The sequence below is a fragment of the Erinaceus europaeus genome, chromosome 1, assembly GCF_950295315.1.
Source record: "Erinaceus europaeus chromosome 1, mEriEur2.1, whole genome shotgun sequence".
Classification (NCBI taxonomy): Eukaryota; Metazoa; Chordata; class Mammalia; order Eulipotyphla; family Erinaceidae; genus Erinaceus; species Erinaceus europaeus.
Window position 1 is genome coordinate 187,247,628 of NC_080162.1, and position 16,818 is coordinate 187,264,445.

The following is a 16,818-nucleotide window of genomic DNA, read 5'->3' on the forward strand; positions in this document are numbered from 1 at the left end:
TTATATTTTCCATTTCTTTGACAAGCACCAATAACTTGAAGCACTTCAGAATGAAAAAAATCACAAAGTGCAGAAGTGATGATAACAATATGTACCTTGCTGCACTGGAAATTAAAAAATAAGAGAGGTAAGGGGCCCTGTTTATATATTTCCAACATAGCACTATTCTAACATCAGGTCATGGGTGATGTGAGAACCTGAGTTGAGTAGATGCGGCCTAATTTTTTCTGAAATGTATAGCAGTTCTATTTGGCAGTGATAATTAGTTAATTAGCTTGTTAAATGCTCAAACTATATGTGAACATAATTGTTTTTCTTAAAGAAAGACTTGTGGGGGCTGGGCGGTGATGCATCCGGTTAGGCGCACATAGGACTGAACACAAGGACCTGGGTTCAAACCCCTGCTCTCCACCTGCAGGGTCTGCTTCACTAGGTAAAGCAGGTCTACAGGTGTTTATCTTTCTCCCTCTCTCTCTATCTCTTTGTCCTCTCTCAATTTTTTCTCCCTATCCCATCTGATAAACTTTAGAAAGGAGGAAAAACAAAACAAAACAAACAACAACAACAAAAAACCACCGGCCACTGGGAGCGGTGGATTCTTAGTGCCAGCACCAAGCCCCAGCAATAGCCCTGGTGACAATAAAAAAAAATAAATAGCAGTAAAACATTAATCCCCTAATAAATAAAAAGAGAGAAAGACAGGCAGGCAGACAGAAATAAGGAAAGAGAAAGGAGGGAAGGAAAGAAGGAAGTAGGATGGGAGACTTAGGCAAAGATGTTTGTGCCGCATAACTGAAGCTCTTATTTTCCCAATTATCTTCAAATGTTTTATTTAACTTTTCATTAGGAATAATTAAAAACATACGCAAAGGTGAAGCACGTATCACAATGAACCAACCACCTGGCTCCACCACGCAGTTTTAACAATGACCAGTCTTTTCCATTCATATTTCAACTCATTCCTCCATCTTGGTTTATTTTGAAACCAATTTCAGATATTATATAATTCCTCTACAAATATTTGGGAAAGTATCTGAAAGAGTTTATTTATTTGTTTATTTTTGGTAACTTGGAAAAATGATTTTTTTAACTTCCTTTGCTACCTCTGATTTTTTGATGAGATCAGAATTACAAATCAGGTTTCTAAGCTCAACATGAAGGTAAATTCTTGGGTATATAAATGGCTGATGACATGAGCAACAACGGGAGTTGCCATTAGCTCTTGACTTATGAAGCCACATGTTCAGTTTGTATGACGGATGTCATTAACATCAGGCTGAGTGGCTCCAGTCATCTGTCTCTGCCCAGTGCTCTTCAGTCATGAACGCACCCACTCAACAGATGGAGAATTTCATGGCCACAAATGGAATTGTTTATCCTCTCATTGTTCCCATGTCAGCAATCAAACTAACCCCATTACCCACCAATAAAAAGATCAGCCTGCTGCCAATTCAGCTGTGGAAGAAGCTAATGCTATGTTGAGGGGTGGTGGTGGTGGTGGTGGTTAGAATTTTAGAGGGCATTAAAAAAAAGTAATAAGAACCTACATAAAAATTAAGAGCCAGAGAAGAGTTTGAGTCTCTCATTTTAAAGCTGAAAGTTTTAAAGAGATTTAAAAAGCAAGACCTTGTAATTCAATCTTTTCCTTAACACAGAACTATACTCTAGAGACCCCTGACTATAAATATTACATGGCTTTTATTGTGTGTTGATGACTTTATTCTTTCATAAAAAAATCAAAAGCACTCAAAATGTCAGATACATAATGGAAAATCTGCTAAGATGTTAATGGTTCTACTACTGCTAAGGAGATTTTCTTTTGTGTGGAAAAATAGTTGTCAATTCTTTATGAAGTTGTCCTTCACTGGCTCAGCTAGGGGATTTTCCTGTACGAGAGTCTGTGAGAGAAGGTCTGTGGAATCCCTGTGTTATTCTCAGTTGCAAGTGCTCCTAAAATTCTAAATATTGACACCACCAATATGTCCTGGAGCCCTGCTTCCCCAGAGCCCTGGCCCCCTGGAGAAAGAGAGAGACAGGCTGGGAGTATGGATCGACCTGCCAATGCCCATGTTCAGTGGGGAAGCAATTACAGAAGCCAGACCTTCCACCTTCTGCATCCCATAATAACCCGGCATCCATGCTCCCAGAGGGATAAATAGGAAAGCTACCAGGGGAGGGCATGGGATATGGAGATCTGGTGGTGGGAATTGTGTGAAGTTGTACCAATCTTATCCTATGGTTTTGTCAGTGTTTCCTTTTTAAAAATAAAAATAAAAGATAAAGATGAAAGTAATTTATTCATAAGTATTTTTCATTATTTTATCATTGTTCTCAGTCACTGCTTACTCTAACTTCTTTTACCTTTCTTGTTTGTTTGTTTGCAGGTTGCTTGCTTTCTCCTTGTGTTCTCACCGGGCCTTTCCTCCATGTGCAGGCGTCTCTGGATCTCTGGTATTCTTTGTGTTCCCACCGGGCCTTTCCTCCGTGTGCAGGCGTCTCTGGATCTCTGGTATTCTTTGTGTTCCCACCGGGCCTTTCCTCCGTGTGCAGGCGTCTCTGGATCTCTGGTATTCTTTGTGTTCTCACCGGGCCTTTCCTCCGTGTGCAGGTGTCTCTGGATTTCTGGTATTCTTTGTGCTCTCACTGGGCCTTTCCTCCATGTGCAGGTGTCTCTGGATCTCTGGTATTCTTTGGCACCCAAATTCCTACTTCTGATAGTGAAGTGAGGATCACCTTTTTAAAATTACTCCTAATGCCAATTTTACTTTTTTTCAAACTTAAAAAATTATTATCTTTATTTATTTATTGGATAGAGCCAGAAATCGAGAGGGAAGGGAGTGATAGAGAGTGAGAGACATAGAGACACACATGTGCACTCAACACAGACCTGTTTCACCACTTGCGAAGGAACCCTCTCCCCTGCAGGTAGGGAGCCAGGGGCTCGATCCTGGGTTTCTTGTGCGGGTCCTTGAGCTTCGCAGTATGTGCGTTTAACCCAACGTGCTATTGCCTGGCCTCCAGGAGGTGCACACTTGAATAGTCACATCATGACTTCCTCATCACCAAAGGCACAAGTAACTGTCTCCTTTCTTTGCTTTGAGAAAAGGAGTCTTTCCACACCCAGAAAGGCCTCAGTCCAAGAAGAAAATGGAAACGAGGGAGGCAGGAGATGAACTGGCAGTTAGTCAGTGCTGGTGGTGAAGACTTTCTTGGGGCTCTGAGCTTCCAGTCTGGTCCTCCGCTCCTCTACTAATCCAAAGCCTTGCAGAAACTTCTTCATCTTCCTTATCCTTCCACATTTTTCAATTTATGGAGCAGAAGGCCTAGTTTCACTGCTCTTGGCTACTTTTTCATTTAGATAGAGAGATTCAGAGACAGAGGGAGAGACATCACAGCATCACAGCATTGGACCTTCCTCTGGTGCCGTAGAGCCTCCCATGTGATATTGGGACTCAAACCTGGGTTATGCACATGGCAAGGCAAGTGCCCTACCTGGTAAACAGTTCCTGGCCCGCCTGCCATGTTTTAAAACTTTATTTGCTTATTTACTTTAATGAGAGAGGAGAGAGACCATAGTACTTGACACTGGAATATGGGGTCCCAGGTACTGGACCAGGGACTTCTCACATGCACATGTACTGCTTTCTACTTGCTGAGCCACTCCCTTGGCTTTTCTCTCTCTTTTGTTGAAATACACTCTCTAGGGCTGGTTGGTAGCACAACCTGTTTGAATGCACATGTTACAGTGTGAAGATCTGGGTTCAAATCCCCAGTTCCCCTCCTGTAGGGGGAAAGCTTTGAGAACAATGAAGTAGTATTGCAAGTGTCTCTTTTCCTGTTTCCTTACTCCCTCTTGATTCCTTTCTGTCCCTAACAAATAAATAAAAATATATATTCTTAAAAGAAAATACATTGTCTCCTCCCAGAGTATTTATTGAGTTCCTACTCTGTGGTGCACAAATAGGTGTAATGTTTTAAGGTGAATTAAGAAACCAGTGATTCCCATGTCATTTTGAAATAAGGCATTTGAAAGGCAGGCATGTGGTGCCTAGGTCAGGGAAGCACTGAGTCTGAGTGGTCTGCCACTTACTAACTGGATAAAGTGTGACAAGGTTTTCTTAGTTTTTGTTGTTGTTGTTGTTTTATTTAGAGTTCAGCCCTGACTGCTGGTGATACCAGGCATCAGATCTGGGGCCTCTCACATGTAAGCCCTATGCTATCTCGCCAGCCTCCTATTTTTCTTCTTTTTCTTTTTTTAATCTGAGTCTTACTTTTCTCATTTGTACAAGAAGGATAATGGAAGTGCTGGGGAGGTGACTGAGAGACAGAATATGTGGCTTACATGCTTAAAGCCTTGCCTTCAATCCCCAGGATCACAGCAACCTGTGAAGCATAGTTGCCTATTTGCTAGGCCGTCTACTAAAGCCGCCAACAATAATGAACTAAGGAAAATAATAACTGTGCTTTTATTGAGTGGTTTTTGAGCCCTTTGCTTGTGTCAGGCTCTTTATCAATGTTTGCCTACTTTGAGCTAGGCGTTGCTGTTAACATTTTTTAGTGCAATTCCAACGATCAAATCCAGGGCCTTGCACATACACTCTACTGCTGAACCTTTCCCTGAGAAGCAGAGACAGAGACAGACAGACTCAAAGTATGGTTCCATCAGTCATGGAACTCTACTTATTTTGTCAAGACTGAGCAGTGCTCTGGTCAAAAAAAAAAAAAAATCTAGGAGATAGCCACATTTCCACTCACTTCTTGAACTAGAGAATGAGGTAATTTGAGTAGAAATGGATGATAGGATGGCTTTACTAAGGAATCTTAGAAATATAGAATCCAGGGCAAACCAAGTTGGTATGTATCAATGAGGTCCCTGGAAGGATAAGACTTGGCAGAGGAAAGATCTTTGCTGGATTTTATAAAATTGTTGTTGGTAGTGTTTGGAGTGATAGCCAAGATGATAAGATGAAAATAAGACACTCTTCTAAACACCTTCTTCTAAGGGGACTCTTTTGTGCATTGTGTTGTAGTTGGGAAGTGAATGAAAAATCACTCCATGGGAGAAAAATTCTCTGGAACCCTACACTCACATCCCAGCTCAGTTGGTTATAGGACAACCAGTTCCCCAGGAACACTTCGTCAGGATGCAAGAATGATCTTGACCAACTAGAGTTGGTTTAACCACAACCCAGAACATTGACTAAATACATCCTGTTGACACTAATTCTCACTCAGAAAGAACTAAAAGGGTGTATCTCAAATCCTTTTTCTAGGACAGAACACCTGAGAACCATGAATGGAATCATCCAGGCCACAAAATCATATATAATCAGTTCTCAGGAGGACAACACATACGTGATAAAGAAAGGCTACTAGAAGATTAATAGGCTCCTTTAAGAAGCACTGATATGACACTAAAGTTTCAGAATTTTATTTGAAATTTTAATGTTGCTGTGAACTGTTAAGATATATCATAAAGGGGCTGGGGTGTTGGCACACCTGGTTAAAAGCCACAGCACCAAGTGTAAGCACCTGGGTTCGAGCCCTCACTCTCCACCTGCTTCATGAGCATTGAGGCAGGTCTGCAAGTGTCTATCTTTCTTTCTCTATCTTTATCTCCTCTCTCTCTCCCCTTTCAATTTCTCTCTCTTATCTAATAAAAAAGAAAGGAAAAATGGCCACCAGGAATGGTGTGTTTGTAGTGCTAGCACAAGTCCCAGCAAATACAACCCTGGTAACAATAAAAAAGAAGAAGAAAAAGGAGGAGGAGGAGAAGCAGAAGAACCATAACGAACTTTCGTATGTCTGTAGTCTACGGGTCCATCCTTTTGAACTTAATTTCATTTCTTTTTTTTTTTAAAATTTTTTTTGGTATTTATTTTCCCTTTTGTTCCCTTGTTGTTTTTTATTGTTGTTGTTCTTAATTTCATTTCTTGCTGCTCTGTGCTGCTATTGTCTCTGAAGAGATCATAAGATTGAAGAAGAGAGGAAGCAGCACTTATGAGGGACAATATGACTCAAGTATAAAAATGTTTGTACTCTAATATAAAAATTCCACTTGAGATTGATTTAAGGAATTAATTCAGGATATGATAAAAGTACCATATACATGATTAACTGCTACATTATTGGGAGGAATAATAACTTAGAAGCAATTGTGATATCTTAAGAATTATTAAATACCTATTCAGTAACTTTAGCAAATAACGGTTATGAAGATTATGTGACAATGCAGAAATAATTTAAATGTCGTGCCATGAGGGTGAAAGAGCTGAAGATTATACCACCCTAATGAGAAAGAAAAGGGATATACCAAATTATAATAACTGGGCTTTAGGTATTGGCATGATAATAACTTTTTTCTGTTTTATTCATGATTATTTTAATGGGATTGCAATTTTATAAACTGGAAAACCAGCTGTAATCACCTTCCCCAAAGTCATTATTTAAAGTTAGAAGGAAAAAGCCTGGTTCTAATTTAAAGTTACCTGTCATGTCTGCACACATGGGGCAGAACTGCAGTTACCGCAGTTTGAGGGGCTCTGCATTGATTCTGAATGATTGGGGGTAGCTGGTAAGACAGCGGGATAATAGCATGAGAGATTAGACACTCCCACCCCCAGCTGCCAGAAATTCAATTTAAGGCTTCAAGAACCAATTTCTGCCCATTCAGAGTGTGACTTGTCCCTGGAGGCTGCTTCGTGAAGGCCATTGTGACGGTTATGGTAGGGATGTCACCTGGCCTCCTCAACAGCTCCCACAGGAGCAGGGCAGCTGTCTCAACAGTGTGGGGTTGCTGGCCATCAGAGACACAGTGGCCTGTGCAATGCTGACCTAGAGCTGAACAGTCCCCTTTCTCATACTCACTCCCTGGAGGCAATAGTCCCTCATTAGAGTACAATTTCTAATCCAAACAACCATTAATCTTTCTCCGGGTTAGAAGGCCAGAGAAACAGTTTTCACTCGTGTGCTCGCTAGTGCACTGTGTGTGTGTGTGTGTGTGTGTGTGTGTGTGTGTGTGTGTCTTTTGATACTGTACTTGTCTGTATTTTGCAAGGGCATTTTTACTTCTCTGTCTACTGGAAAGTACTGTCGACACTACACTGCACTACACTACACACACTATACTACACTACTCTACACTACACTACACTACACTGCACTGCACTACGCTACACACACTACACTACACTGCACTGCACTGCACTACACTACACACACTATACTACACTACTCTACACTACACTACACTGCACTGCACTATACTACACACACTATACTACACTACTCTACACTACACTGCACTGCACTACACTACACACACACTATACTACACTACTCTACACTACACTATACTGCACTGCACTACACTGCACTGCACTACACTGCACTACACACACTATACTACACTACTCTATACTACTCTGCACTGCACACTACACACACTACACTGCACTACACTATACTGCACTGCACTACACTACACACACTACACTGCACTGCACTGCACTACACACACTATACTACATGACTCTACACTACACTGCACTGCACTACACTGCACTGCACTACACACACTACACTACACTGCACTGCACTGCACTGCACTAAACACACTATACTACCCTACACTACTCTACACTACACCACACACACTACACTGCACTGCACCACACACACTACACTACACTACACTGCACTGCACTGCACTATACTACCCTACACTACACACACTATACTACACTACTCTACACTACACCACACACACTACACTACACTACACACACTATACTACACTACACTACTCTACACTACACTGCATTACACCACACACACTACATCACACTGCACTGCACCACACACACTACACTACACTGCACTGTACTGCACTACACACACTATACTACACTACACTGCACTGCACTACACCACACACACTACACTGCTCTGCACTACACACACTACACTGCACTGCACTGCACTACACACACTACACTACACACACTATACTACACACACACTATACTACACACATTCCACAATACACACACTACACTACACACACTATACTACACACACTACACTACACACACTACACTACACATACTATACTACACTACACTACACTACACACACTACACTACCCACACTATACACACTACACTACACACATTCCACACACTACACTACACAACACACACTACACTACACACACTATACATACTACACTACACACACTATACTACACTACACTGCACTACACTACATTGCACTACACTACACTACACTACACTGTACTGCACTACACACACCACACTACACTAAACACACTACACTACACACACACTATACTATACACATTCCACACTACACTACACACACTACACAACACATACTATACTACACTACACACACTACACTACACACACTACACTACCCACACTATACTACACACATTCCACACACTACACTTGACACACTACACTACACTACACACACTATACTACACACACTACACAACACACACTATACACACTATACTACACTACACTACACACACTACACTACACACACTACATTACACTACAGACTACACTACCCACACTACCCACCACACACTACACACACTACACTGCACTACAACACTACACACACTACACTACACACACTACACACACTATACTACACACATTCCACACTACACTACACACACTACACAACACATACTATACTACACTACACACACTACACTACACACACTACACTACACTACACACACTACACTACCCACACTATACTACACACATTCCACACACTACACTTGACACACTACACTTGACACACTACACTACACACACTACACAACACACACTATACACACTATACTACACTACACACACTACACACGCTACATTACACTACACAGACTACACTACCCACCACACACTACACTACACACACTACACTACATTACACTGCACTACAACACTACACACACTACACACACTACACTACACTACACTACACACACTACACACACTATACTACAGTACTACACTACACTACACACACTACACACACTACACTACACTACACTACACTACACTACACTACACTACACTACACTACACTACACTACACTACACACACTCTAAACCCAGCACAGCTCTTTCATGCATGGAAAAGGGACAGGGCTGTAAAAAGTTACTTGTAGCACTTGGCAAAAATCATAGAAATGTGATCTGTTTGAAATACACTAGTTTTCTACCTCATGAAATACATTAAAGATGTGTATGTATTTTAAGTGAGAAAGGAAACACATAGGATAGTTTTGTGAAAGTAATATTATACAAACTTTTTGAACACTGTTCATTTAATTTTCCTTGCCTCAGTAAGGAAATGAATATGTATAAACAGAATTGTGGTTCCTAAGAACGCTTTGATCACTTAAAGGAAATCACTAGAAAAATAGAGCTTGCCATGGAAAAATGTACTTAAAGTGTAAGTACACACCACACACACACTCACACATACGCGCACATAATAGATATGCATACACATATATATATGTCTCTATCTATATCTACCTAAAATACTGGAAGAATATAGACCAGATTTCTTTTGCATTTTTTATTAGTGATTTAATTTATTGGTTTACAAAATTATAGGAAAACGGGGATATAACTCCACATCTTTCCCATCTTTCGCCACCAGAGTTCTTGTCTCCAATTCCCTTCAGTGGAAACTGCATTAGTTCTCCCAAGACCACAGATATGGGTTGACTATTATTTCTGTAACTATGTATCGATATTTTTTATATATTGGCCCATTTTTTCCCCTATGGTCCTGCCTTCTCTTCCTTTTGAAGTCTCATCTACTACATCCAAGTGTCCTTCCCCTACTATTTTTTTTTTTCTGCTCTTCTCTTTCCAGGTCCTGATGAAATTGGGAGTTCAGAGCCACCTGGCTTACTTCCTCTCTCATTTCCCCCACCCCCTGGAGTAAGGACCAGAACTCTTTATGGGTTGCTGGAGGTGGGAGTTCTGGCTTCTGTAATTGTTTCTTCCCTGGACATGGACATTGGCAGGTTGATCCATACCAGCAGTGTGTTTCTGTCTTTCCCTAGTGGGGTAGGGCTCTGGAGAAGTCAGGTTCTGGGATATACTGGCAAAGTCATCTGCCCAGAGAGTTCAGGATGAAGTCATAGTAGCATCGCAACTTGGTGGCTGAAAGGTGGTAAAATATAAAGTAGGTCAAAATGATAAACCAAAAATTTAACAATGGCTGTCTTTTGTGTGGTATAATATAGACAAGTATCTTCTTTTGTATTTATCTCTACGTTGCCAGTTTTTTGGTACTGTACAAAATTTATAGCTATAGAAAGTTACCAATAAATGTCATTTAGTTTTTAAAAACTCAAGAAAACACAGTTCTTTATAAGATAAAGTAGGTCTGAGCAATTCAAATGGCACAGTAATGTCCTTTTCCATCCATTTATTAACATTGTTAACATATTAACATTTATTAATATTGTGATGTGATTATATATGCACTACTCATCAAATTAACACTTTGATTCAATTTAAAACTTAAATCCAAAAGTACACTGAGATCTATGGAGACAAACCTTGAGCATGCAAATTTCATTGTGGTAACCTTTGTTACAATTACATTGTGCTAGTTGCTTTTCCATAGTATTTTTACAAAATAAAAGGACTCAGACCTAAATTGATATTTTTTTATCAACTCCTTTAAAAATTAAAAAACGTATGTCTATTGTAACAGATTCAAGAAATACACGTTTTTAAATGAAAAATTATAAAGTATAAGTTGAACATTTTATCTTAATTTCCTATATCATTAATTCCATTTCTCCAGTAATGTTTTAATTACATAAATTTATAATTATAGGAAAATATGATTTAATGACATTTCCCTTCCTATGTAAATATACACATATATCTATATAAATATACACATACATGTAATTTAAACAGTGAAAATCAGACTGACCACACTAGTATATTACTGTTCTGCAGCTTACTTTTTTCCAGGAATATCATGGACACATTTTCAATAGATTTCCCTCATTCATATTAGTAGCATTACAGAAGTCCATCTCTTAGTGTTTTACGATTTATTTCTATGCTAGTAGTGAATATTTCAGATTTTTTTGTTTGGACACTGTGCTATTAAAAGCAACCTTCTCATATTTCTTTACTTACAGACGTACACACATTCTGTACTTTTTAGGTACAGAATTGCACATTACGACTTCTTATAGATGCTGAATTTCTGCCATTTGATAGACAGAGCAGGAACAGTGTTCAGAGTTTGGAGCAGAAACATAAGTCCTTGACATCTGGCCTAGGACACATGGCCATTTATTTGTCCATCCTGTTTTATGTGGAAGAAGCTTGATTTTGAACCTCAGGGAATTTTCTCCTGGATAAATCACATTAAAAGTGGTAGCAGGTACATTATGTGTGGTGATGTAAAGAAAGCTTTGGCTAAAATCACTTTTGCTTAAAACTATAAAGGTTAATAGTAATTCTTTCAATGAAAATAAAAATTAGTACAATTTCATTGATGCTTCAAACAGAGCAGACAGATCCTCTTCTGACTGAGGGCGGGGTGCAAGCTTGGTGACTCTTTCCTAAAATAGTAAACAGAATGAGTTTCCCAGGGATTTGAAGCTTGTCAAAGCTACTAAATTAAGTAAATTAAGTTGGCCTTTAGAAACAATGGCTTGAATCGTCTTTAAAAAATCAAATGTCAGGCTGGCGGAATAGCTCACCTGAAGAGGTATGTGTTTTGCTATGCATGAGGCCTGTGTTTGAACCCCCCAGTTCCTGTGTGACTAGGGAAGCTCTGGCTTTGTGATATCCATATCTAATGTAGTTTTTAAGGCCTTTGTTTATTTATTGTATAGAGACAGCCAGAAATCAAGAGGGAAGGGGGTGACAGGAAGGGAGAGAGACAGAGAGACACATGCAGCCCTGCTTCACTATTCGTAAAGCTTTCCCCCTATAGTTAGGGACCAGGGGCTTGAACCTGGGTCTTTGTGCATTGTAACATGTGTGCTCAACCAGGTGCACCACCACCCAGCCCTGATATCTCTTTCTATATGGAAAAAAAAAGTTGTCTTGCAATGGTAATACATATTTCTTGATTGTTTTACACTAGCTAATTCTCAACTTGGGTTTATCAAGTAACATCTTTTCACAGTGAGGCTTTCAAAAGCATTGCTCTTGCCTTCTACCCAGGCAACAGCTATATAAATGCACAGAAACAAAGCAAACTCAGGAACAACACCTTCCCTAGTGACCAACCCTTGTTGTCAGTACCATCAACTAGGCAGAGAACACTGCACAGCCTGTACTGCCAAGGAAAATTGCACCAAGTCAGCCTTGACTTCAAAGACTATGTGTTTTGCAACTAGGACTTAGAAATATACTTAAAAGAACTTTGTTAGAATATTACCTAAGGCCATAGGTAACACATGACAGCTTAAAAAAAGTAAACTAATGATTTACCTCTACCTTCTCAAATGAATTCAACGATTTGCTTAATTTCTCCTATGATTATTGAGTTAAATTAGTAAGAACCGTTAGCACATCATAAGCCTATTTAGTAGCTCCTTCATCTCCCTAGGGCATAGAATCAAAGGAAATTAGAAAGACTACCCTTTGTACATGCTTCTGGGCCCAAATGGAATTAAAACATGTTTTATTATTGATTTAATAGTGATTAACAAGACTGTAAGGTAACAGGCATGCAATTCCCCCTACCATTCCCATACCAGAGTTCTACCTCCCATCCCCTCCACAGGAAGCTTCCCTGTTCTTTGTCCCTCTGGGAATATGGACTAAAAGTCTTGAGTGGGTACTGGTTCCATTCTCATGGGTTTCTCAGTCAATTTTCTTGGGATAAACACTAATTTAGGGGTAGAAGAGGGAAGCTTCATGTGGGTAGGGCCGTGTTCACTCTGCGCCCAGCCTCTACCATGAAGTAGCAGGTGCTCACCAGTTACTGATCAAATTAATGAAATGACGATGGTGGGGATATTGACATCTCAATACTAGCTAGAACTCTAACCTCCCATGTCTCCCATTTCCTTTTTCTCAGAAATAGTACTAAATTATTCAGACGTATATCTAGAAATCAAAGGTGATTCCATTTTTCCTTACCCTAAATGCTCAGTGAACAAATCTGTCATATCTGCCTCCAGCATAAATAGCAAACCCCACCACTTCTCACCTGTTCCACCTTAACCCATGTCTAATCAGCCACCTTCCTGAGTCTGCTGTTCTTTAAGACCTTTAATGTTTGTTTTCATTTTTGTTCCACTGTTGCCCCCTTGAGGTCATTCTCCCTAATACAGCTTGTGTGATTTTTTTTTTCCCCACCCCTGGGATAAACTGAATCATAACCATTCTTATTTAATGCTCTTTGATGTCTTCTCACTGCAATTAGTGCAAGACCATCACCTCTAATGCCACCTGATGTTGCCTGGCCTCTTACTCCCAACGCTAATTCACCTTCCATCAGTTCTCACTTAGTTCCACTGGGCCTGTTCAGTTGCATGAAAACACCAGTCTTCACCCTTCCTCAGGACCTTCCCCTCCAGCTTAGACTGCTTCTCCCTGATCTTTCTTCATGTAACTGCCTCTACTTCCAGTCAGAGGCCTTCTTTGACCTTATTTGCTGAGAATCTTTCTCCATGGTAGCTGAGAGATTACTCCTTATCTCATCACCCAGATATTCCTTCACACTACCGGTCATATCTGAAATTGTTTCATTTACATCTTATTTATAGGTTTGCTTTGATGTCTGTTGTCTCTCTTCTATGAGAATGTAAGCTCTAACAGGAAGGGAAGTTCGTCCTCTATTCATATAATGTGCGGTATTCAGTAATTATTTGTCAGGTAGAATAAAGGAAGAATGAGGGGACCTGGAGATAGCTCACCTGGTAAAACTCACCTTCCCCCACTTTATTGGGGGATTAATGTTTTACATTGGACAGTGAATACAATAGTTTGTACATGCATAACATTTCTCAGTTTTCTACATAACAATACAACTTCCACTAGGTCCTCTGTCATCCTTTTGCAGGATCTGTACTCTCAGAAAACTCACCTTTTTATTTATGAGCAAAGGACACGATCATGTGTGAAGACCTGGGCTGGAGGCCCCAGACACTACGTGGGAGCACCAGGTAACAGCTATGAGCACTGCTGTGATATCTCTCCTCTTTCTGTCTCTCTCCCACCATCTCTGTCCATCTTTATCTTTCACTTTTATATCTCTACTACTTATTTTGTATAGAGATAGAAGTTGAGAGGGAGTGGGATGATAGACAGACAGATAGACCTGCAGCACCTGTCCATGAACCTTCTCTGTGAGGATAGGGGCTTGAGCCCAGGTCCTTACACACTGTAATGTGTGTGCTGTACTAGGCGTGTCACTGCCAGGCCCCTCACTTTCTATCTTAAAAAAAAAAAAGAATCACTCAAGAGTAGTGGAATCATGCTCTACTGATAACCTTGGTAGTCAGTAAAATAAAATATATCCTTTATCATTAAATAATAGAGCAGAGTTTCCATTTGGGATGATTAAAAAGTGCTGGAAATAGTGGTGACGGCTGCAGAACATTGTAAATGTATTTAATGACACTGAATTATATAGTTGAAAATGGTTATGATAATAGATTATATTATGTATATTTTACAATTAAAAATAAATAGGGAGTCGGGCGATAGCGCAGCGGGTTAAGCGCAGGTGGTGCAAAGTGCAAGGGCCGGCTTAAGGACCCTGGTTCCATTCCCTGGCTCCCCACCTGCAGGGGAGTCGCTTCACAGGCAGTGAAGCAGGTCTGCAGGTGTCTATCTTTCTCTCCCCCTCTCTGTCTTCCCCTCCTCTCTCCATTTCTCTCTGTCCTGTCCAACAAGGACAACAACAATAACTACAACAATAATACAACAAGGGCAACAAAAGGGAATACATAAATAGTAAAAAGAAAGATTAAAGAAATAAATAAATAGATAGGGGGATGAATAGACAGGTGGGAGGAGAATGGTGGATAATGATTATGATCTGGGTAGACCTTTACATCCTAGCAGATCACTTAGAGACGCTAAAGAATTTTGAAAATCCATAGTAAGCTAAAGACTTGTCCATGGTGACCTATCTATTTTTGTGACAAGATTAAATGTTGAAGTTCAGCTTAGGTCAAATTTGTTGCCACATTATTCTGTTTATAACAGCAGAGTGTCTTATCTGATAAGCCCAAAGGCCTTTAAAATCATCCTACTCACTTTTGCCCAAGTAGTTCAGGACTCTGAGAAGTATTTTAGCTCAAGCTAAGTTGAGTTTCTCTTGGAGTGAAAATATTATTATTTTTTCTTTATGAAGGGGAGAGAAGATACCAAAGCAGCACCCCACCACCCACAGATCCCACTTGCCTTGGCTGCTCTTTCATGTGGTGCTAGGAATTGAACCCAAGGCTTCATGCGTATAAGGCATGTGACCTATCACTGAGCCCTCCCCACCACCCTTGTTGAAAGGGGTGAAAGATATAAAGCCTGTGCTATACTCCCCACACATACAATCCAAGCCATATGAAAGCTAACCTCTAAGAATTAAACTGTGTTCAGCAATGTGCTATTATTTACAGACTTGTAAGACTGAAGGACAACTGATTTCCAAGGGCACGGGAATAAATTCACTCTACTACTTGTAGCACATTCATAAAATAACAACACTTCAGCTGGCCTGTCTGTTCGGGAGTGGAAGTGCTCATTTTGGTAGACAGCTCTCTTTAGTAATGAAATGTTTGGATTTAAAATGTAAATGTTTCTTTCCAGAGGTTTCAGAAATCCAGCTTGGAAGATTAATTTATTCTTGCCTGTGTCCCCCCAACCCCCACACCCCTTGCAGCCTGGTCATGGCAGTTGGAAGCCTCTGTACACAGGAATGCTCTTTGCTGCCACCACTATGGGTTGTGGTGTTTGGCCAAGAATACTGGCCTGGTTGTTCCTTTTAGAGAAAACGGATCCCCCACTGCTGAACATAAATGAAGCTTTATCAAATATCAACTACATGAAATAACTTCTCTGGCAATGTTCGTTGCAGGAACCTGTATATCTCTCTCACTACCTTCAAGTCTGTGTACAGGAAGAAGTGAAGATTAGTCTTTTATGTTGCCTCCATAAAACTGGAGTTGCCATACCATTCCTGTAAAATGTTTACGGCTGCAAAAACAAACAAACCAAAGTCGTTCTTCATCGGCTAAACAAGCTTACTCCTAAGAGTCCTTCTAAAGTCCTAAGAATCTCTCTTGCTATTCCTCTCTTTCTCCAAAAATAAAATCAGTGCTAGCTAATTAAAATTAACTATATTTCTCCTAATTGCGAACACATTATCAAAGTGGGGAAAAGGGAGTATTCATATTGGGGCTGTGTTATGAATAAAGCCTGAGGAAATCCTGGCTTCCTAGTTTATAGACCTGACATGCATTCAAAAGATTCAATTTACCTTACATCTTTTGTGAATCTAAGAAATTAGTCTTGTCTAATTAAGGCCTTGCTATTTGTGATTTCCCAGTATGACATGTACTGAGGCATTCAGAATGATATCTAATTAGCTTGGTATTTTAGTGGATGTTCTCAAATGTTACTCTGGATTTGTTACTGTTGGGAATAGTTTCTGAAGAGGAAAACCTGAACTTGCCGACGTGTGTTTATGGCTGGAAGATGCACTGTCACCAGCAATTAAATGGCCAAGAATACCACACTGTTTGACCTGAAAATCATGGAT

At 40.1% G+C, this 16,818-nt stretch overlaps 1 protein-coding gene across 8 annotated transcripts in view; it reads right to left on the reverse strand.

The window, feature by feature from the left end:
• Positions 1–10,479: 10,479 nt before the first annotated feature.
• Positions 10,480–16,818, reverse strand: part of ADHFE1 (alcohol dehydrogenase iron containing 1) — a 40,904-nt gene continuing 34,565 nt past the window's right edge. For 6 of the 8 annotated variants that reach the window (XR_009552176.1, XM_060200811.1, XM_016189990.2 and 3 more), the window contains one exon: positions 10,480–11,656. Coding sequence is in view for 6 of the 8 variants with exons in the window: in XM_060200811.1 (XP_060056794.1) it covers positions 11,573–11,656 (84 nt within the window). In the remaining 2 variants the exon portion in view is untranslated. The remainder of the gene's footprint in view (positions 11,657–16,818) is intronic. The other 2 variants (XR_009552177.1, XM_060200794.1) reach the window with 1 other exon arrangement.